General features: G+C 42.4%; 1 protein-coding gene across 1 annotated transcript in view; it reads left to right on the forward strand.

Annotated features, from left to right (window-relative positions):
* Nucleotides 1-24046, forward strand: part of LOC126344485 (dynein axonemal intermediate chain 4-like) — a 60569-nt gene that overhangs the window by 10168 nt on the left and 26355 nt on the right. Inside the window, exon 2 of the mRNA XM_050002026.1 lies at nt 3428-4699. Coding sequence (XP_049857983.1) covers nt 3428-4699 — 1272 coding nt within the window. The remainder of the gene's footprint in view (nt 1-3427; nt 4700-24046) is intronic.

Here is a 24046-nt window from a genome sequence, read left to right on the forward strand (position 1 = left end):
AATGGCATCTACACATTCGCAGAACCCACGGCACACAGCAGCAAACGACCCGCATTCACACTTGCAGACAATACTAAGAGTGATAATATTAAAGTAATTACGTATACTAAACATTATTCCGAATAATAAATCTTATATTGATCTTCCCTGAGAGTCGGAAGGGCTACCGCGTGTGTTTTGAGTATATGACTGTTGTGTTAAGCCGTGTAGCGGCTCGCATGGCGCCGTTACAACTGTTTTCTCAGGAAACTACGCGAAACACAGATCTTTGGAGAATCTCTCTCGTGCACGAATGTGGCATGTATCTGTCGTGTTCCTCATGTTCTTGCGTTGTTGTGGTTCGATTTTCCACGTAAACTGTATGTAGCCCGGGCCGGCCGTAGTGGCCGAGCGGTTCTAGGCGCTTCAGTCTGTAACCGCGCGACCGCTACGGTCGCAGGTTCGAATCCTGCCTCGGGCATGGATGTGTGTGATGTCCTTAGGTTAGTTAGCTTTAAGTAGTTCTAAGTTCTAGGGGACTGATGACCTCAGATGTTAAGTCCCATAGTGCTCGGAGCCGTTTGAACCATTTGTATGTAGCCCCACACTTTAATGTTCAGCTAGAAAGGAAATTATCATCTTCCATATCCACGCCCAGAAAAAAATTACAAAACTCTAAACGTCTTAGACGTGTAACTCCTCTTCCAATGTTGTTTACAACCATTGTAACTTCATTGGTGACAATACTCAGTAAATGTCTGAAAATGGCCTTGTAAGCCGAAAACCGGTTAACACAATAAAAGTAATATTGTAGAACAAAAGTAAACTAGCGCTTTTCATTTATTACTTACATGTTTTTTATTAATATTTTAACCTTATTTATCAGAGCCATGAAAGGATGGAGGGCCTCTGGCAATTGAATCTCGTAAGCTTTGAAACACAAACCTCGCCAGACACACACATGAGAAACGGATAACTTTTGAATGGCACAACGAGGAGACTTCCTATGAACTACGTCTGTAAGAGCGTTGAATGCGCTATACGTCTTGAAAGAGCACACGAGGGCGAGGTATGTAAACAACTGTGTCTTGAAACTACTGTTGCTTTTGTCGAAACTCTGAGCAGCAGGAGATACAGTGCCATAATGTGATAAAATTCGCAGTGCATTCACATAACGGCATGGCACCAGTTGAAACGGAGAGCACGAAACGTCTTTTGTTGATGTCCCTTCGCCATCTCACCTGGGCGCACCTTAGCTAATGAGCGAATGGCCATCACACACAATCGCGATTTAAAACTGGTGATGTCGCGATTACGTTTTTTCGTTGTTTGTAAATACTGACGTGTATTGATTTCTGAAATAGTTTTTAGTTATATATCACAAAAATTGGTTCAAATGGCTCTGAGCAAAAAAAATGGTTCAAGTGGCTCTAAGCAATATGCGACTTAACATCTGAGGTCATCAGCCCCCTAGAGCTTAGAACTACTTAAACCTAGCTAACCTAAGGACGACACACACATCCATGCCCGAGACAGGATTCGAACCTGAGACCGTAGCGGAAGCGCGGTTCCAGACTAAAGCGCCTAGAACCGCTTGGCCATTCCGGCTGGCAATACAGGGTGAGTCACCTAACGTTACCGCTAGATATATTTCGTAAACCACATCAAATACTGACGAACCGATTCCATAGACCGAACGTGAGGAGAGGGGCTAGTGTAATTGTTTAATACAAACCATACAAAAATGCACGGAAGTATGTTTTTTTAATACAAACCTACCTTTTTTAAATGGAACCACGTTAGTTTTGTTAGCAAACAAATACGTAATCAGTGCCGTTTGTTGCATTGTAAAATGTTAATTACATCCGGAGATATTGTAACCTAAAGTTGACGCTTGAAACGTCCGACGTTCAGTTGCTTGTTGTAACAAACACGGCCACGGTTGGCGAGCAGCATCTGCAGGGACATGTTTACGATGACGACCGTGTTTACGAGTGTGGCTGTAATGTACTGTTGTGGTTTGGTCTAGCTGTCTCAGTGTCCGCATGTAGCGCTTGCTGCTATTGTTATTCTGCATTCGTCTCCGCACGCAGACCAACTGTAGTACACCGTGTTACCAGACGTCTGTGATAGTGTAGTGTTGTAGGAACTGTGACCATGGTGAAAAGGCGGAGATGATACTCATCTATGGCTTGTGTCGACGAAATGTAGCTGAAGCCTGCAGGGTGTATGCAGAACGGTACCCGGACAGAGAGCATCCAACGTGCCGCACATTGCAAAATATCTACCGCCAACTGTATGCAACAGGTATGGTCGTAGCGCGCAAACGGGTCCGTAACAGGCCCGTCACAGGAGAAGCGGATGCAGTTGGTGTGTTAGCTGCTGTTGCCATGAACCCAAACCTGAGTACAGGGGACATTGCGAGAGCCGGTGGACTGAGTCAAAGTAGTGTCATGCGCATACTGCATCGTCACCGCTTTCACCCGTTTCATGTGTCGCTACATCAGCAATTACATGGTGATGAATTTAATCATCGAGTTCAATTCTGTCAATGGGCATTAACAGAGAATGCGTTGCAGTTCTACCTGTTTACCGATGAAGCGGGTTTCACAAACCACGGGGCAGTGAATCTACGGAACATGCTTTACTGGTCCGTGGACAATCCTCGCTGGCTCAGACAGGTAGAGCGACAGCGACCGTGGACTGTAAATGTATGTTGCGGAATCATTGGCGACCACCTCATTGGTCCTCACTTCATTGCAAAGGGCCCAAACAGGTGCAACATACATCGCGTTTCTACAGTTTGATCTGCCAACGTTGCTCGAAAATGTCCCACTGGAAACGCGTCGACGTATGTGGTGTCAGCATGATGGTGCACCTGCACGTTCCACAATTAACACTAGGCTGACGCTTGACAGGATGTTCGACGGGCGTTTCATAGGACGTGGAGGACGCATAAATTGGCCAGTCCGTTCTCCTGATCTTACACCTCTGGACTTCTTTCTGTGGGGTACGTTAAAGGAGAATGTGTACCGTGATGTGCCTACAACCCCAGAGGATATGAAACAACGTATTGTGGCAGCCTGCGGCGATATTACAACAGATGTACTGCGGCGTGTACGACATTCACTACGCTAGAGATTGCAATTGTGCGCAGCAAATGATGGCCACCCCATTGAACATCTATTGGCCTGACATGTCGGGACACACTCTATTCCACTCCAAAATTGAAAACGGAAACCACGTGTGTACGTGTACCTCACCCTTCATGGTAATGTACATATGCGTCAGTGAAAAAGACCAATAAAAAGGTGTTAGCATGTGGACGTAAGGTGCTGTTCCAGTCTCCTCTGTACCTAAGGTCCAAGGTCCATCACCGTTCCCTTTGGATCCCTACGACGAAACGTTAGATCCTAATATTACTTACTTCTTCATTTTCAACTTTCAGGCTCGGACTTTCTGAGTGCCATGAGCGGCATAAGCGCCACCAGCGTCTTCAGCTCGACGGTATCTATCTACCAGTCGCTGTTCACTCACACCATCGAAGACGCGTCGATCGCGTGCAGCGACTTCATAGCCGAAAGCAGTGGCAAGGCCGACGACGTGCCGTCGCAATTCTACCTACCGGCGGAGCCCGAAGCTAGAGGCGCCATCGAGGAGGCCGCCGCTGCAGAGTCCGCTAAGACGGCCGTTCTGACCGAGACGGACACCTTCTTCCTCCTCTCGCGGCCCAGCGTCAGCTGCGTGGCCGACTCGCCGCTCGGAGAGGCCGTCCGCCGGGACAACGAGCTGTACGAGTACCTGACGCAGGGCAAGGGCAGGATGAGGAAGAGGAGCAGCATGGAGATGCAGACGGTCAGCATGATGAGGAAGACCGCCGTCGCTCTGACGGCCCGCCTCTTCAGGAACAACAGCTGCGACTTCGCCAGCGTCTGGGACATCTACGACACGTACGCCACGATGCTGAAGCGGCCGGCTGCCCGCACAGGCGGGCTCACCACCATCCTGCGGGACAAGACGAGTGACGTCTCGCTGCCGCAGTCCAACGCGTCCCTCCCCATGTCGGAGAGCCAGAGGCTCGAGCCGGAGGACCAGCTCGCTTCGATCGTCAAGACGGACGCGTTCCAGGACGCCTGCTCGCAGGTGGAGAGGATCCTCGACAGCAACTTCTACGACTTCGAACAGAAGGTGTTCAAAGAGCTGATGCAGGCCGACCCGCTGCGGATGGAGGTGGAGTTCAAGTACGGGCTGCACCTGCTGTGGACGTTCACGTGCCCGGAAGTGAAGGGGAAGAGCGTGACGGCCATGTGCTGGAACGCGGCCGACTGCAACCTGGTGGCCGTGGGCTACGGCAAGTTCCTGTACTCGGACGAGACGGCGGGCGCGGTGGCCGTGTGGAGCGTGAAGAACCCGACGCGGCCCGAGCGGCTGTACGAGATGGGCCCCGCGGTGACGGCGCTCGCCTTCTCGGAGCGGCGGCCCAACCTGCTGGCGGTGGGCCGCTACGACGGCGGCGTGCTGCTGCTGGACACGACGGCGCGCCACGGCCGGCCGCTCGCCAGCGCCGACCGCCTCGTCGCCGGCTCCTTCAGCCCCGTGTGGCAGCTCGCCTGGTTCGCCGAGTACCTGGTCGCCACCACGCAGGACGGCCGCGTCCACAAGTACACCGGCATCCGCGACTTCACCTGTCTCCCCATGATGCGGCTCGCCCGCGTCGAAGGTAACTGTCCCTCGAGTACTTCTCTATCTCTTATACGAGTGTTCTCTTAGTTCTTATCTTACAAGGGACTTGAACTGGCCCGATTTTCTTCATCCTTATTAAGATTTTAACGTCAGTACCCGGGAATTAACTCCATAAAGCGCTTATAAATCATGAGAGGCACCCACATGCCTCGCTCATACTGTGGCATCAAGCAGTCAGGCCTGCAAGATGAGTGGTCTGCCAAGCGAGTGGACTCATTCTTATTTATCGAGTAACATGAACTCTAGTACTCACGATTAAGTTACAAGTTATTCTCCTGTTTGAATATTACGCAACGGAAACGCACAACTGACTATTAGTAATTTACACAATTCTGACTGTTCACTACGCACTCGCAATACCACATTTTCTTTCTTATTTAACGGCTTTGATCAACAAGTGACTATCGCACTGAATATGAATGGCGCACACATTATAAATTCTGGATATCATGACAACACACTATTCGAAGAAAAAGGCCACCAATCTTTTTCTTATCACTATTTTTTTATTCCGATAAATTCTATAACCTAAGCACACAAATTCTATAACCTACAACAATAACACATGAGAAATTCCGCCCAGTGGGCATGGCTTTACATTGGTGATTCTCTATCTTATGTGCTCGTAATTATTTAACGCTACAGTGGACTTTCTCCATAGGATGGTGGATCTTTTGCTATATCTCACACTTCGACTCTCACACCCATCAACACGAAAATTTACTCCAGACCGAGCGGTACAAAAAGGAACATGCATAAACCACTGCCTCTGAAACTATCTTGTTACTCTCCCATGCAAACTACACATACTTAAATTACTTGAAATACATCACACAGTCACGACGTTAGAATCACTTCACTTTCAGCTTTCCCACTTCAAGTAGTATTCATTCATCCCAGTTTCATACGACACTGCCCCACTTCGTAACTTTTCTTTCCTACTATGAACTCTGGAGGATATATGCACGTCTTCCTGTGCAATGCCAGCCAAGTGGCGTTGCTGGACAGACTGCTGACTCACCTTGCTTCTCTCTCAGATTATTACAGTTTGAATCAAGCGTCACACGGAAACATAACACGCAAAGTAATATTAAGAACATATTCATGACACACGTGAATCCTCAACTGATACCATGGACGAGTACTTCTCTTTATCCTTGGTCTCATACACAGATTGAGACTCACACAGTACTCACCACGTGGAAGTACTCGTGTCTAATTTCAAGTCCTGCACACGCCATTTCTTAAATATTTCCAACTTATAGTGCACACGCTAGTAATTCAGCTTAACTTAAGCACGTGGTTTCATTGTGACCCTTGGTCACTTCCGAAGATTACTACGATCCCCTTAGTATTACCTGAATGACATTTAATTCTCCCCACAAAAGTTCCTGAAATAGAGAAAATATTATTCCAAACTACTCTTACGTATTTCACATGCATACAATGTCTCCACTCTTTTGTCTTTACGGAGCACACCTAAGACAGGTCTTACCAACACTAGATCCAGCGCCAGAATGCTGAAAACATGGCCGTTCTTCAGGTCATCTCGCACCTCTGCCAAAGTGGGGGAGCACCTTGCTACCGTATTGGTCAGCCACATTTCAGGCGCTCAGAGCTCCGGTAAATTTCATCTCTTTGATTCCACCAAAGGTGACGAAAGGACCGTCTCAAAGATGATCATATATTCACATTCACTATCTGCGGTTTGCAGACGACCATACATTCATTTATTTCGCATATCTCACCAAATTGGATATGGGGATTTATTTGGTGGGAGTGCACATGTGATCAGTTAAATAAATAAATTGTCATTCTTTCCTACACTGGTATCTGGCTTCGCTGTATTAATTGAATTTGAGTTATTATTAGAAAAAATATGTTGTTCTGGCAAGAATAACGAAGAATGTTGTACCTATTTTCAACGTCGGGCGGTACTGTACCCTTTCAATCAAAACTCGAAAACATCGACTTTTAATATTTAAAGCAATGTTGAGGGGGAAATCAAATCCCTAACTGGATAAAGTAAAATTCGGTTTAGTATAAGGTACGTTATCTCAAAATTATCCAAGCAAAAGTTTTGAAATTTTTGTGGTTCATAGATACATTCACTGTGTAAGTGGTGAAGCTATAGAAATTTAGTAGTATTGTCTCTTGTAAGGGAAGATATATATTTTCTGTTCTAAGCTGTGATATATCTGTTTACATACATATATCAAAAAAAGTTTTGCATCACCTCTGTTCCCAGAACTCTTGAAGATAGACGTTAACTGTGAATATTGTATCTCAGACAAAGTCCCTTTGACTGTCCAGAGATGTCACTAAACTCGCCCAAAGATCTCGACCACCATGTATGAGCAGTGCCTATTAGACGGGGGTGGGGGGTCTGATAGCCGATCAATTCCAGTCATTCCACCAGGAAGGAGGTACACAGCTCGTGTTGTCTGTAGTTCAGCCATGCCTAGTCGGTCAATACCGCGGTTCGATCGCATCCGCATTGTTACTTTGTGCCAAGAAGTGTTCTCAAAAAGGGGAGTGTCGAGGTGTCTGGGAGTGAACCAAAGAGATGTTGTTCGGACATGCAGGAGATAGAGAGAGACAGGAACTGTCGATGACATTCCTCATTCAGGCCGCCGAAGGGCTACTACTGCAGTGGATGACCGCTACCTACGGATTATGGCTCGGAGGAACCCTGACAGCAACATCACCATGTTGAATAATGCTCTTCGTGCAGCCACAGGACGTCGTGATACGACTTAAACTGTGCGCAGTATGCTGCATGATGCGCAACTTCACTCCCGGCGAGGTCCATCTTTGCAACCACGACACCATGCAGCGCGGCACAGATGGGCCCAACAACATGCCGAATGGACCGCTCAGGATTGACATCATGTTCTCTTCTTCGATGAATGTCACATATGCCTTCAACCAGACAACAGTTGGAGACGTGTTTGCAAGCAATCCGGGTCAGGCTGAACGCCTTAGACACACTGTCCATCAAGGTGGAGGTTCCCTGCTGTTTTGGGGTGGCATTATGTGGGGCCAACATACGCCGCTGGAGGTCATGGAAGGCGCCGTAACGCCTGTACGATACGTGAATGCCATCCTCCGACGGATAGTGCAACCATATCGGCAGCATATTGACGAGGCATTCGTCTTCATGGACGACAATTCGCGCCCCCATCGTGCACATCATGTAACTGACTCCCTTCAGGATAATGACGTCGCTCGACTAGAGTGGCGAGCAACTTCTCCAGACATGATCCCTATCGAACATGTGTGTGATAGATTGAGAAGTGCTGTTTATAGACGACGTGACCCACCAACCACTCTGAGGGATCTACGCCGAATCGCCGTTGAGGAGTGGGACAATCTGGATCAAGAGTGCCTTGATGAACTTGTGGATAGAATACCATGACGAGTACAGGCATGTATCAATGCAAGAGGACGTGCTACTGGGTATTAGGAATCTGGACCCCCACCTCTGAAGGTTTCGCTGTATGATGGTACAAAATGCAATGTGTGTTTTCATGAGCAATAAAAAGGGCGCAAATGACGTTTATGTTAATCTCTACTCCAATTTTCTAAACAGGTTCCGGAACTTTCGGAATCTAGGTGGTGCAAAACTTGTTTTGTTGTGTGTATATTTGTAAACTCATTTAAAGAGCGATCAAGTCAACTAGAGGATGATTATTACGATTATTACTTATGTATTTATTCGTTTATTTAATTTATTACTATCTGTGACAGAAAACATCGTAGAGCTAATTAATTTATTTACAATTATGATTATGATGTCCTCCTGCAGAAACAAAGTTAGCTGGCATTAATTATTATGTGTGGTTTCAAAGTCCTTCAAGAGATTGTACATATAACTCGAATTATTATTCTGATTGTTTATAGAACAAAGTCTTTGCTAGTTGCACTTTAAGCTCACAAAAACTGAAAAGAATGGTTGTAGATGCGACGGCAGTCTCCGTTGATCTAGAGGCTCTGTCCGCTGCAGCTTTCGAAGTTCATGGTCGCCTGTAAGAAAATTTATTCTTCCAGAGAGAAACAGCGAATTTTGTCGATAGTGCTGTGACAGGTCCGTAAAATTTTTCTAGAATGACCAGCCAGTTACTGTAGATACAATGCAGACCATCGTGATAGTAGGCATTCAATAAACTTACGTGTATGCAGGTTTTGTGCAGGAGTCATTCCAGCAATAAAATTCCACAAAGTCTCCGACGATTGCCACATAAGTTAATATATGGAAAAGAAAATAGAGTCCATTTGTACCTTCAAATCATTTTAAATGCATTCAGCAAGTCATACAGCTGTTTTATTGAGTCTTCTTCCAATACAATCTTTTTATATTTATTTAGAATGCTTCAAACGAAAAATTATTCTTAGCAGTGGCCGATAATGACTCTTTCTCCTCAAATTCCTAAAACGGCCGTACTTGTGAACGCCCAGATCAGCAAGAGTCCTTGGTTCATTACGTCAACCACTCACATCGACTTTTCCACCGAGTAATACAACAGTCAAAGATGTTATATATTCTCAGAGTTGTTTAAATAATTCAGTCGTAGTAATTCTCTTGAGGATTACTATTTGAATAGTTCATTGACTCTTTCTCCAGAATTCTAAATATCTGCTCATGCAGTCATTTTCCTTTTTTCTTCGATAAAGGACACACTATAAAGCTTGATTTTTCTTTTAAATTTCAACCCGATCTTCCTGATAAAATTTTAAAACATCTCAGTTTATATTCAAAATAACTGTAGTTAATGCAAAATATATGTTTGAGCATATCATGAAAATGTTACCTTTCCGTCTTGAATACGAACTGAGAAAATGTACCTTTTGTACTGAAAAAACAAAATAATAAAAACTGGAGTCTAAAGTTGAGACATCAAAACATGCCTGCTGCCCAGCTTGGATCGTCAGGGTGCACCTCATCTTCCAATTATAATTTCCTCTTGGCGCCTTTTTTAGTTTGTCTTGCATCCCTATTGCACATCTTTAGCTGATTTTCTGAATTTCTGAGTTTCTCACTATCCGAATTTCTCAATGTCTCTACAGACAGCCTACACCTAAACTAGAGACAGAAGCACTTCACATTCATTAATGTGATCTTGATTGAAAGTAGCAAAGGCATCATAGGCCGCACAGTGCAAACACCTGTATAGACCTTTTTTTGCAAAAACAGACATAATGTCTTATGGGATAACAGCAATCAGTGATTTTATAATGTTACTTAAAATCCGTCTTGATTGCAATTTTTTTTTATTCATATGACCGGTTTCGGTTCATTCAGAACCATCTTCAGATCTGTAATGGATGGATATCAGACGACTGAGGAGACCGCGGCACAACACCGAAATGGCGGGAACCACAGAAGCAGACCGTGGAGGAAAACAAGTTCACACCAGCACCATAGATATAAAAATCGCCCTATGTTTTTTAGATCGTATAAAATGGTAGTTTTACTGTTTTTTAATTCCGATAAGTACAGATTTTAACCTTGACATCTACATATTTTATTTAAGTATTTTTAATATAAAAAAAGATCTACTGAATACAGTATGTGCAAATGGAATGTAACAAATGTGCCAGACGCCACTTGTCGGTAATAGTGTTATAATTAATGTAAATGACGTACACTCTGCCAACCAATTTTATGTGACGTAGCATGAGAAAGATGCTTGATTTGGACGGGCTACTCCTGTAACTGAAATATCAGGTACGTTCTGGTACATTTGATGTTGATTAGATAGGATGAAAAAGATTTGCTTCCGTGAAATAGTGAATTAGTATCATTATTTTTACAGATCTGAAGATGGTTCTGAATGAATCGAAACCGGTCATATGAATAAAAAAAATTTCCAATCAAGACGGATTTTAAGTAACAAGCTATGATTGTTTATTTCTAATTTCATGCCTTCACTCTTACACTGTTCGCATAAAACTAGGTTCTCCAAAACACTGGTAAAACCAGAAATATCAGTTATTTTAAATTCTTCACTGCCCTTATTTGTAGTATTTTATTTATTCTTTACAGTGTTAATTTTCTTTTGGAAATAACTTTTTGGGTGTAGACCTATTTAGCTTAGAGAGCACTGGTGAAACAGCAGATGATAAATTTGTTCCTTCACTGCTTTACCCTTTTTTCTCCGATAAATATGGAGTTTGAATTCTCTGTTATTTTGCATAGGCATTTTGTAATTATAATTCGACTATTAATAGCAAAACTAATCACTTCCTCACAATAATAAAACGCGTTATCACTGCAGACTACGAGTATAAATGCAAGCTTGTAGAAATAAAGACACAAGCGAATTTAGAATTCCATGGAGCCAAGCGATACCAGGCTAACCAACACAAAAAGTATCCTTCTTCAACTTTATATTTATATACGAATCGTGACGAATTTGAAAGAAATTTTAAGCAGAAATTTCTGAGTTTGACAACTGAAGCTGCGTCGTATTGACGTATGGCAGACAAATGCTTGTACAAGTAGTTATTTAAAAAATAAAATGAATTACTTCTATGGGCGCTACAAACAAAATTTGAACACCATTTCAAACACAAAGTTCTAGATATTCAGAAAAAATTGACTGAAATCCCCCTCCATTCCCGCTTAATTTGAAGCGTTTTTATATCATTTTCTGTTTTCTGTTGCTCATTTTTGTCCTACGTTAATGTAACTTGCGCATTACCATTTTCTTTCGACCATCATTAGAAATAAAAAGATTATATTTCTGTGAAAAATTTTGATTCAAAATTAGTTAATTGACGTTTCTATTTCATAATAAATATATCATTAAAATTAAAATAAAACAGGTTGGTAATACCGCAATCGAACCTTTCACTTCACGTTAAAAACAAAAAACAAAAAACACAATTTTTTCTTTTTTTACTGAAGTGGTTTCTCAAAATTTTTGTTAAATAAACCGTGTACACCAACTATCAACTAACCCCTCGAGTCAGAAGACTTAGCACAAGCACGCTCTCTAATCCTTTTCCTCGGCCTCTCGGCCGCCAAAGGAACAGTATCGCAGCTTGGGAAGAATGGACAAACACACGATTCATTTCTGTAAGAGTAACTCCTTGTATGTTATAGGTAGGCTAACATACCCTCACACTAAGCCCAGCATCTATATTCGCCGAAAGAAATTGGTTTTACAAGTGATCCTGCAGTCTGAGCCCTACGAATTAAACATAAACATCATTAATTAATTTTAAAATAAATGATATGAAAGATAACTCCCTTAGGATGAATAACGACAGCTACGCCAAAGATGATTTATTCAAAATGGCTCTGACCACTATGGGACTTAACTTCTGAGGTCATCAGTCCCCTAGAACTTAGAACTACTTAAACGTAACTAATCTAAGGACATCACACACATCCATGCTTGAGGCAGGATTCGAACCTGCGACCGTAACGGTCGCGCGGCTCCAGACTGTAACCCCTAGAACCGCTCGACCACTCGGGCCGGCGATGATATATTCATCCAACATACAAATAATAATATGGAATGGTGGCCCTGCAAGAAGTATGCAAATAATGAATAAAATAAATAACAATAGCAGCCATTGAGCATTTAAGTTTGCGTAAATGCGACACAAAATCCCCTGAATGTAACTGTTTATCTCAAATGCGCGCATTGTGAAGTCCCATGATACAACCGACTGTTCATAAATCAATATCAAACTCACACAGAGAAACAGTTCAGTAATACGTTAAACGTTTTTACAGTTCCACAAGCATTCAAACTGTAATGGTGTAGGGCGTGTGCAGTTGGAGTGATAGGGGATGCCTGATAAGTCTAGATACGACTCTGAGCGGTGACGCGTTCGTAAGCATCCTGTCTGATCATCTGCTTCCATTCATGTCCATTGTGCATTTCGACGGACTTTGGAAATTCCAGCCGGACAATGCGACACCCCACACGTCCATAACTGCTACAGAGTGGCTCCGGGAACACTCTTATGAGTGTAAACACTTCACCTGCCTACCAAACTCCCCAGACATGAAAATTGTATCTGGGATGTCTTTCAATGTGCTGTCCAGAAGAGATCTCCACCCCTTTGTACTGTTACGGACTTATGGACAGCTCTGCAGGATGTATGGAGTCAGTTCCCTCCAGCACTACTTCAGACATTAGTCCAGTCAATGGCACGTGATGTTGAGGCGGGGCCCTACACGATATTAGGCAGGTGTATTAATTTCTGTGTATATACAAATAAATGTAATTCTATTTTTTGGCCTCTGCTCTTTTTCAGTTCAACCTAGAAAGCAATGAAGTAGAACATCGTTATCTTTTAATATTGTCCATTCATACAGTGATTCCAGGTTAATTTATTCTTATTTTCCACTTCCAGCTATGAAATGTATATTTTATTAATTGTAGGATGTTGACAACAAATAATTGATTGCCTTATATAATGTCAAATGTGGCCTATTTTAAAGCCATAGCCAGAATAATCGGTCGTTGCCGAAAGAGTATTTGGAGTTTTCTGGACATCAACGATTAAAATAACACGGGAGATCGACACTAGGCCTGCACTGATCGTTAGTAATTCATTTGTCTTTCCCGCAGTGTTTAACGTTACGTTAAACACGCGCGAACCCGCATTTACTACGAACAGAGGCAGATATCAGTGTCACTACCAATTCAAAGCTTTTTTGAAGTTTTAGCTAAATTTCACTCTCATTAATGTTTGGTGTAAAACGCATCCGACAGTAGCCCTCTGGCTGTCAATCTTTCTCACTATAAGATTTGTAAATCCAATACATTGTTTGACAAACAGTTTCATTTCACAATGGCCGTTACGAATTATGGAAAGGTAAATGATTTATTAAGTTGATACGATGCTACACTAACACATGTATAAAAATCCTTTTTTTGAACCGAATATTTTCTTCAAAATCGATTGAGAGATGTTAAGGAACTAAAAAATCACGCGAAATGAAATGTAAGCGTTTTATTATTGCACGAGAACGTAAGGCTTATGACGTGAAACGTCCCCTTTGAAAAATTATACAAGACTGTGCTTAAACTGACACACAATAGTTTTTAGCGCAACGCAATCTGACTTTCAATAATCCCTACAAGAGAATGGCCCTGACTAACATTAACCTATATGTTTCACAAATCACTTACCTCACAAAAATCTTCGTTACTCAAGCTACTGCAATACAGCGAGCGCCACTACTGCCAACTAAATAAATGATTCAAACTACGGAAGTCACTAACTACTGAGGCACAGTTAGCAAATGAAAGGTTTTAATAGAGAACAAACAATGTATTTACCTTAATAGTCATAATATATATATCAGTTCATGACACCAATTCTTACAAATTTCAAAACTCCTCCATCTCTCTCCCCACGTCCACCACTGCTGGCGGCTCACCTCCAACTGCGCAACGCTACGCGCTGTTAACATCCAGCTGCCGCTGCCCGACACTACAATGGCAGACAACAATGCAAACTAAACACAGACTGCGTACAGCACAGCCAGTGATTTTTCATACCGAGCGCTAAGCAGCGTTACCAATAAGAAAACCTAAACAGCCTACTTACATAGCCCCCATGCTCCCCACAAAAAAATTTACAAATTGTTTTGGGCAGTGGCCAATACAGATTTGAAATTTTTTTTCATAATTACAATAACAAAGAATGAAATGCACACACTTATCGATACAATGTTGGTCAAAAGCAAAAATTTTCCCACAGTCCATATAGACAGTCCTGATCATTCATCACAGTAAAAATGCAGTGTTTTTTTTCAAAGTCTGAGCAATAAAAGAATTGCACTTGGAAGTAGTGGATTTCTAAGCAGTCTTGAAGAAGTAGTGTTGTCCTTCCAACGGAAAGACAGTGCTGACTCTTGACATGCAGACAGGTAATGGGCCACAACAGAGCAAACCCACAGGAGAGTCAGTCAAAGATTTGAAGAATATTGGTAGGTAGGTCAACACAGAGTAGACCCATTGTAGTCCTGGTAGAGATTAAGGTATTGGTGGGCCACCAGAGGTGCAGACCCATTGCAGTCCTTGTAGAAATAATGGTATTGGTGGGTCATCAAAGGTGTAGATCCACTGTAGTCCTTGTAGAGATGGCCAGCAGCCATCTGTTTGACTGTGCAGGCGCACAATAACCATTGAAGAGTCTTGCGGATAATATAACAAGTCCATAACCACCACTTGGGCACTCAGAAAAATTGTTTTTGAAATGTCCTTAGAACCAGCAATGCTGTTATCCAGTCCCTTACTGAGTTATTAACACACGTGCAAACACTATCAGTCCCTACTTCTCACATATTGTCCATATACTATGATCAACAGAAACGTGTGCAGTGAAATGTAATTTACAAGTTACTTAATTTGATGAACTGGTGTCAATTACAATTTTATAACATGAGAATACAATAACAAAGGTACAAAATACATCTTTAAATAACATAACAATACAGATAACATTTGCAGTAGTATAGGCTTTACAAAAGAATCGAAATAGCAAATACATCAGTGTTACAAAAATTACGACATAAGTACATACATTAAAGATCAGAGTAACTTTTGAAACATCAACCTCACACATGAGCATTAGAACAAAACAGAATAAATAATGTGTAAACATCTTTACGAAGTAAATAACATGTTATTAATGCAAATTATATTTGAGGATAACAGTATACTTCATCATAGTGAATGTAGCTTAGTATTAGAAGAGGAAAAAATCTATGAAACAGTACGCAGAGACAGGAAGAAAATAAATACACAAGGGTACACAAACACATAGTGGGATAACACAAAAGGAAAGGACAGGGTTTGTATTGAGGGTAACATTTGGTACTGGAGTCCAACCCAAAACTTCATTCCATAGATCGCCCCTCTTATTTCAACATTTGCTCTAGCCAAAAAAAAAAATCCTATCCAAGCATGCTTTCTGTATTCTGTTCTCATCCTCTTTCAAAAATAGTTTTCCTCCACTGTACACTACTTTTTTTGGCCAAATCATTTTCATATAGCTTCTCAATGCTTCTCTTCCAATTCATCATAGTTAATTTCTTATATAGTCTACCCTCTCTTAAGCTAACTTAAAATCTACTGAGCTCAGATGCTAAACTAAGGGACGACGCAATGCAGCAGCACAAAACGATTAACACAAACAGCAATGAATAAAAAATGCAAGTAAGCATAGCAAGCAGCAATAAATGTAATAACTTATACCTAAACATGACAAACCCAAAAGCAGAAAAAATAGTACTCTAAAGACAACAATGCAGATAAGAGAAATGTATATTCACATCTTAATGTCTATATAATTAAAATGGTGCACCACTACTTATTCAATGAAATAAATTACCAAGTACTTGAAAAGAAAATTATATATACAGTTACTGTTATTAGTCGCTTCTTATTGCTCTTTCCATTCCAAGAGCTCCTTTTTCGCAGAATGTGGATCATAAAATATTTAATAGATCTGTCGACAGAAGGTGTTCACATTAGCAAATGCATTTAATTTTATAAAACCAAAGCTGCAACACAGCTGGAAAACAGATATCAAATGAAATAAGCAACTATGGACAAAGCATAAAAATATCATTCAATAGTCATGTGACATTTTATAAGTTAGTAGAATTCTCTCAACTTTCGTAGAAAGACGTTTGTTATAATCAGGTGTCAGATGTAAGTATCTTTCTCAGTAATGAGCGTGTCGTATTTGCGGTGCTTTCTACAAAGGAATGTCAATAGAGAGGATAATGGCCTTTTTTTTGTTTTAACATTAAATTTAAAATTTATTTTGTTATCTGGTTTTTTATGTAATCTCCCAAAACTAATAAACAAAAGATGAGGAAATGGTATTAGCTTATCTATCTGAGAAAACTCAACAACACTTTCCTTCCCTCTCACATTTTCATAAATATGTACACATTAACATTTTGGAGCCTACCTATTCACTGACAGTTCATGTGCTACTGTAATTTGTTGTTGTTCTTATTCTTTTTATTGTACAGAAGTGAATAAAATTATAAAATGCGTTGTTTTGTTAGACAGGTAATGATCATAAATAATATAACAGCAGAACTACCGGTACTAGTATTGTCTAAAGTTCTCCCTGAGGCCATCGAAAATTTAAAAATATAGTTCCAACTAATTCTGTTGTGTACAGAAAAGCTAGTTTAGTTCCGAATGTACAGTACGTTTCAAATGCGCATGTATGGGACATCTGCCAAGCAAGATGTCATTTGTTTCTTCACAGTTGTCCCGATTGCAATTGATAGACTCGTGGCAGTCCATCGTCCGCCTCCATAGGTGAGTGGTATTGGACCCTTGCCCACGTTGATCTCCTCCAGCCTGTAGCCGACTGTGGCCCTTAATATCATCAAAAGTCATAATATATATAGCAGTTCATGACATCCAGTCTTACAAATTTCAAAACTCCTCCATCTCTCTCCCCACATCCACCACTGCTGGCGGCTCACTTCCGACTGCGCAACGCTACGCGCTGTTAGCATCCAGCTGCCGCTGCCCGACACTACAATGGCAGACAACAATGCAAACTAAACACAGACTGCGTACAGCACAGCCAGTGATTTTTCATACCGAGCGCTAAGCAACGTTACCAATAAGAAAACCTAAACAGCCTTCTTACAGACGGAAAGTTAAGTTCATTGATTGATGTGACGTAGTCTTATATACCGCCAAGAGTTTTTACAACGTGAAAATCGGAGAAGTGAATTTTCACCCTTTCCGCCATCCTGGCCCGGCGCACCCAGTGAACGCAATTTCATGCGGCTAATGTCAACGAAATGCTGTCTTACGCGTACGACCGTGTCGGACAGTCTATCCCGATCGTTACAATCCGTCACGCTAGGCACTTGCACGAAGTGCTAAGTTACTAGTGAGCTTCAACATCAAACAAGGGACTGGGACGAAGACTTCAACCGACAGAGCTCACGAGGAAGCCTTTGTGTTTACTACGTTTATCAGTCCCCATTGTGGCACGAGACGTATTGAGAAGAAATGTGGGATCAGCCAGACGAGTGTCATTCACATCTTGTATCTATGTAAATTTCACCCTTATCATCTGACACTACACCAGGCATTCGGATAACGTGTCTTCGAACGCCATATAGGATTTTGTCAGTCTGCTCTGCAGCGCTTGGAAGAAGACACCACATTTTTCCAACGCATCCCCTCTAACGCCGAATCAACGTTTACGAACCACGACAATGTTAATTTACTTAACACTCGCTTTTAGGCAGCCGAAAACGCAAGTTGGCTTCGCCAGGTACAATACCAATTATCGTAGAGAGTATAGGTATATTGCGGCATCAAACGAAATTCCACAGTGGCATATTAATTCATCAGAACTGTGTCAAATGGTGTAAGGTGTCAGGCAAATCCAACACCTTCCATGAAAACCCTGACATAATAAGCAAATCTAGTAGTGTGTCACATAGCTCCGAATAAATCGTGACATTAAATTAACCAAAGTAATACGAGTAACGAGTGAGCAAATGGAATACCACAGACTAACACAAGAATGCCTAAATGCGTGTCATACCTTCCCACTGTCAGACCGACGCAGTTCAGAGGGGAAAAACGAGAACAGAAGCCGAGAGCAGAACCGTGTTAAGCTAGGAGGCCCTACGATAAGGGACGGTCTGGACACCCACGTCGCCAGCTAACCGGTAGGGCACACCATCCACAAGTTTTAGTGTGAGACTTTTTCGCGTCTCTGTTACGTCAAGGACCACCCCCCAGCCCATGTTAAAAGCTAGAGCCCTCCAGAAAAACAGTATACATCTTACGATAACACAAAAAGGGCCACTACCACCCGCAAGTTTTAGCGTGAGACTTTTTCGCATGTCTGTTACATTAGGACCCCCAGCCCATGTTAAAAGATAGAGCCCTCCAGAAGAACAGTATAGATCTTACAATAACGCTAAAAGAACCACACCATCTGCAGGTTTTAGCGTGAGACTTTTTAGCGTCTCTGTTACGTTGCAAACTTTAAAAACATTGCCCCACCACGAAAAGTATAACGTTTCTCATTGGATAGACAGAATTTTTGTAGGCGGAGCTTAAGGTTAACAATGAGACCCTGATTGGTCAGATGAAAACACAGCCAGATAGTTTTTTTAAACCAACTTCGGTAAATGTAGTAAGGAGAAGTTAGACGGGAGTTGCTTCCAAGATGGCGAGGTGAGCGGAGCTGTGCGCCGGCCGCTGACCCCCTGAAGCTGTGTAAACAGCGACAAGGTAATGAACGCACGCGATGCCGCATTTTTGAGCGCACAAGGCTTCACTCAGAACTGCAGAAGTCTCATCTGTTACACCCCCTTTTTGCGTAATACTAGTGTCGATCGTAAATTAAAGCTCATGGTGTTCACTATTGCCACTTGAAGTAAAAATCTGAAACGCGATAATTTCTCTGTTATATAGTTATTGAGAAGCCACATCTGAAACTGTAATTTACGACAAGTTAGATAAGTAATTAAAGATAATTGAGGGTCACCGTAGACCATTTCGATAGTTTTCTCTTTTGTGAAACTTAATTTAAACCTAGATTATAGATGTGATATGGCATAGGTCATCCTTCGATCCATTGTAGAACTTGGGAACCCATTCAGGGAATATTCGTTCACATTTTTGTTGAACGCAGTTGGTTTTTACCATCCTGTATTAAATTGTGCAATTTATAAACGATGTTTTGTGAGTAGAATAAAATTTCCAATGGTAAACTTAACTGCTTTTTCGACGTTATTTTACCAGCTAACTAAAAATAGAAAAGCCTTGAACCCCTTCCACTAAATTTAGTTAGTATTACGATTCTTTTACAGGGAGTGCAGTGGAGCTGAAGCTGAGATCATTTAGTATTTGGTTATATCATCGCTAGTCTCAATGAACTCTTCTGAATTCTACATGTCATGTGTGGTCTGGCGTCTCCTTACCAGCAACAGGTCCCAGGTTCAAACTAGTCAATTCCCTAAAAAACACGCTCAGAGCGTCATTGCGCGAAAGTGGTAGGGAGACACGACATAGAACAGACACCACCATGAATGTTTAGAATGGGAATACGTGTGCACACTTTCTTACGAACATTTTGTTCTTCTAGAAGCGGTACCACTGGATAAGCGACAGTATGTGTGTTCAGAACGCAACAGTTGACTAGTTCACTCTTCCCGTGTTGAAACGCAAACACTGAAGAAAAGTTTTCTGACTGTTGTATAGGACAGAATGCTGAAGTACAACAGCTGAGGTGGGCCCCTGATTGACTCTCTTGATCTCTTTCTATGCGAACACTGAAAGACGCATTTTAATCATGAAGCCCGAGTTACGCCAGACGATACGCGTCGTTGAATCGCCGCAGCAAACAACGGCATATCATTCAATGTACTTTTATCTGTTGATCTATATCTCAAACGGCTGTTTCAAATGTGCCTTGCAATCGATGGTAAATAATTTGGGCACATGTTCAAGTACAGTACAAAACTACGTTTCGTCAAGAAAAGTATTTATTTTGTGAGTGACATGTCATTCGTTCTGAATAAACTACTCAATTTATTTAAAGTGTATTCCGTCTCATTACAATTTCGAGTAATATCTGTGGACACATTTGTCCGACAGCAGGTGTTTTACCTTTAAGAAGCATTCAAACGTCTCCGACAACGATGGGTTACACTTATCTTTTCTTCTTCAAATCTAAAAAAAGTTAATATCGTGCTCTTTTTTCGTGAATACGGCTGTTTATCATTACGAAGTATGACCGATCAGAGTTCCTGCTTCGGATTTGACAAGTAAGCAGAAATGGAAAAGGTTTCAATGGAAAACTGCCTGACGAAATTGTAGTTGTTTCCACAAAAACCTGGAAACGTACATACATTTGAAATAGTTTTCTAAGCCCCAACAGATGCGCTAGATGCTAGTTTTGTGGTTGGCAGGAGAGCCAACACCGTGTTACTAGAGGAGGCCGAAAGGCACGCGATTTAGCTCACGCAGGCCGGCGTGAGGTCTGGAACAGGACAAGGAAATTAGAATTTAGAAACAACGGACGGAACTGGTGGAATACTTAACTTTAATCCATTAATGATGAACGTCGGTTTTGACGGTACATAGTTCACAATATCAATAGTAACCGATAATGGCGCCTTGCTAGGTCGTAGCAAATAACGTAGCTGAAGGCTATGCTAAACTATCTTCTCGGCAAATGAGAACGTAAGTAGGCAGTGAACCATCGCTAGCAAAGTCTGTTGTACAACTGGGGCGAATGCTAGGAAGTCTCTCCTAGACTTGCCGTGTGGCGGCGCTCGGTCTGCAATCACTGATAGTGACGACACGCGGGTCCGACGTATACTACCGGACCGCGGCCGATTTAAAGGCTACTACCAAGCAAGTGTGGTGTCTGGCGGTGACACCACAGCTAGCATATGCTGTAGTTCCAGAAATAAAAATTATATCTGACCCTGTGTCTATGTCGTATAGGAAATCATGTTTTATTTTACTAGCGTACAAGAACAGAAACTGGCATGACAGCGCTGCTTCGTGTTGTTTACAGCGCAACAGCCGACTCTGGCCCCATTGCTGTTCAATTTTAGTACATTTCTCATATTATTTTGCGAAAGGTTTCAATGTCAGTATTAACAAGCGCTATATAACTTTAATTGCGTTTGCGAGAGCTACTAAATATAAAACTTTCTGACCGATTAAAACTGTGTGCCAGACCGTGACTCGAATTCGGGACCTTTGCCTTTCACGAACAAGTGCTCTACCCACTAAGTCACCCAAGCACGACACACGACCTGTCGATACAGCTTTTTAATTACATTTCATGTATCAGTCTGTTTAAATAAAATGTACAGGTTCGTTTGTTCAACATAGGGAATCAGCGAACGTTCTTCTCCGATTGATTTGAAATTTTGACACAACGTTGCAGTCAATGCGCGCGTGTTTTTGTATATCTACTGGAACGCCATATGGCATATAAATATATAAATAATATATCGAGCAAAGTTGAGACAAGTCGCAAAGGAGGAGCAACAAAAATATGCATTTCCGCTACCGGGAATCGAACGCGGCACTCCTGGGTGATAGGTATCGTAGGCACTTTTATTTATTTTGTTCGTTGCATTTGGTCGGGGCGGACGCCGCATGACACCCATTCACGTTGATCGTATATCCTTTCACTCAGTTTTTCTCTTTAATTACAGAGGCCAGAGAGCCCTTTGACCGAACACGTTGAGCTACCGTACCAACGTTTGACCACACCGGATAACGACGCAACTGCTCCTTTAGACAACATAGTAACCACTTACCCGTTGATTGACGACAACTGTATGAAAATGATACGTTGTCAGAAAAAACATTATGTTAATTTGTTCAAAACTTAAATCTTTGATACTTCTTTACCAATTCCTTTGAAATTTTGACATAAAGTTGCATTCGAATACAAGCGTCCTTTATATATAGTGACACAATTTTGCATTCGAATATGCGCATCGTTTCTAATACCCATTCTTTAAATATATGTAATACACAAGGGGGAAATGTCATTACCAAAAATGTGGAAATGTTCTTGATCGATTTACTTCAAATATTTATACAATGCTCTAACGAACATACGGACGGACATAGAGTAAATAATGCTGAAATATTTTTAACAATCGGGGAAGCTGTATTTATGGGTAATCGACTTAGGATTACAATACTACTACAGGGTACGTATTTGTAATAACTATGAACAAGGGTCAAGGACAGAGAGCGGATGGAAGAGGAAGTGGACGGCGTGGTCAGAGAAAATGGACGCTGAAAGCGGAAAGGTGGAAGCTGACAGAGAGAATGGGCAGCAGGAAATGGAGGGAGAGGGGGATGCAGAAAGTGTGGAGAAGGTGATGGACAGAGGGAGGGGGAGAGACAGTGGTAGGAGGAGATTTTGAAAGAAAGGGGAGGATAGTATGGACAGAGAATGGGGCTGGAGGAAAATACACATAGAAAGGGGGACGAGGAGACAGATAAAACTGGGAAGAAGGAGATTAGGGCGTATATCAAATTCTCATACATGTTTTCTCTTTGCTTTCTTTTCCGTTTAAACAGACCAAGCAACATTAATATGTGGTCCGAAACAGCTGCACTCATGCTCATAAATTAAGGATAATGCTGATACATAGTGGAACAACGCTCTGGTGGGCGATTTGCGGGCTTAAATCACCTCGGGGTACGACCTTGAGGTGCATTTGACCTGCGGTCCTCGCAAGATGGCTCTGGCAGCAGTCCACATACGCAGAGGCGTGTTGGTGCATGTCAGAGTATGGTGCAGCGAGTAAGTGTGCAGACGTTTTCAGACGTGCTAATGGTGAATGTGTGTTTAAAATGGCACAACCAACACATACTGATGACGTTATGAGGGGTAAATACTAGGGCGACTGGAGGCTGGTCAAACACAGCAGGTCGTAGCACAGGACCTCCGTGTGCCACAAAGTGTGATCTCAAGGTTATGGAAACGATTCCAGCAGACAGGAAACGTGTCCAGGCGCTACAGTACGGGACATCCACCGTGTACACCACCACAGAAAGGTCAATATCTCACCATCAGTGCCCGCAGACGGCCACGGAGAACTGCATGTAGCCTTGTTTGGAACCTTACCGCAGCCACTGGAACAGTTGTCCCCAGACACACAGTCTACAGACAACTGAATAGGGATGGTTTATTCGCCCAGAGACCTGCAAGGTTCATTCCACTGACCCCTGGTCACAGGAGAGCCCATAAAACCTGATGTAAAGAACACAGTAGAAGATCATTGGAACAGTGGTCCCAGGTTATGATCACGGACGAGTCCAGGTATAGTCTGAACAGTGATTCTCGCCGGGTTTTCATCTGGCATGAACCAGGAACCAGATACCAACCCCTTAATGTCCTTGAAAGGGACGTGTATGGAAGTCGTCGTTTGATGGTGTGGGGTGGGATTATGATTGGTACATGTACACCCCTTCATGTCTTTGACAGAGGAACTGTAACAGGTCAGGTGTATCGGGACGTCATTTTGCACCAGTATGTCCGCTTCTTCAGGGGTGCAGTGGGTCCCACTTTCCTTCTGACAGATAATAACGCACGGCCCCACCGAGCTGCCATTGTGGAGCAGTGCCTTGAAACAGAAGATATCAGGCGAATGGAGTAGGCTGCCTGTTCTCCAGACCTAAACCCCATCGAGCACGTCTGTGATGCTCTTGGTGGACGTATCGCTGCACGTGTTCTAAACCCCAGGACACTTCAGAAGCTCCGACAGGCACTGGTGCTCGACCACCTGAGCTCAAATCGCTCT

Source organism: Schistocerca gregaria, chromosome 1, assembly GCF_023897955.1.
Source record: "Schistocerca gregaria isolate iqSchGreg1 chromosome 1, iqSchGreg1.2, whole genome shotgun sequence".
NCBI classification, from domain to species: Eukaryota; Metazoa; Arthropoda; class Insecta; order Orthoptera; family Acrididae; genus Schistocerca; species Schistocerca gregaria.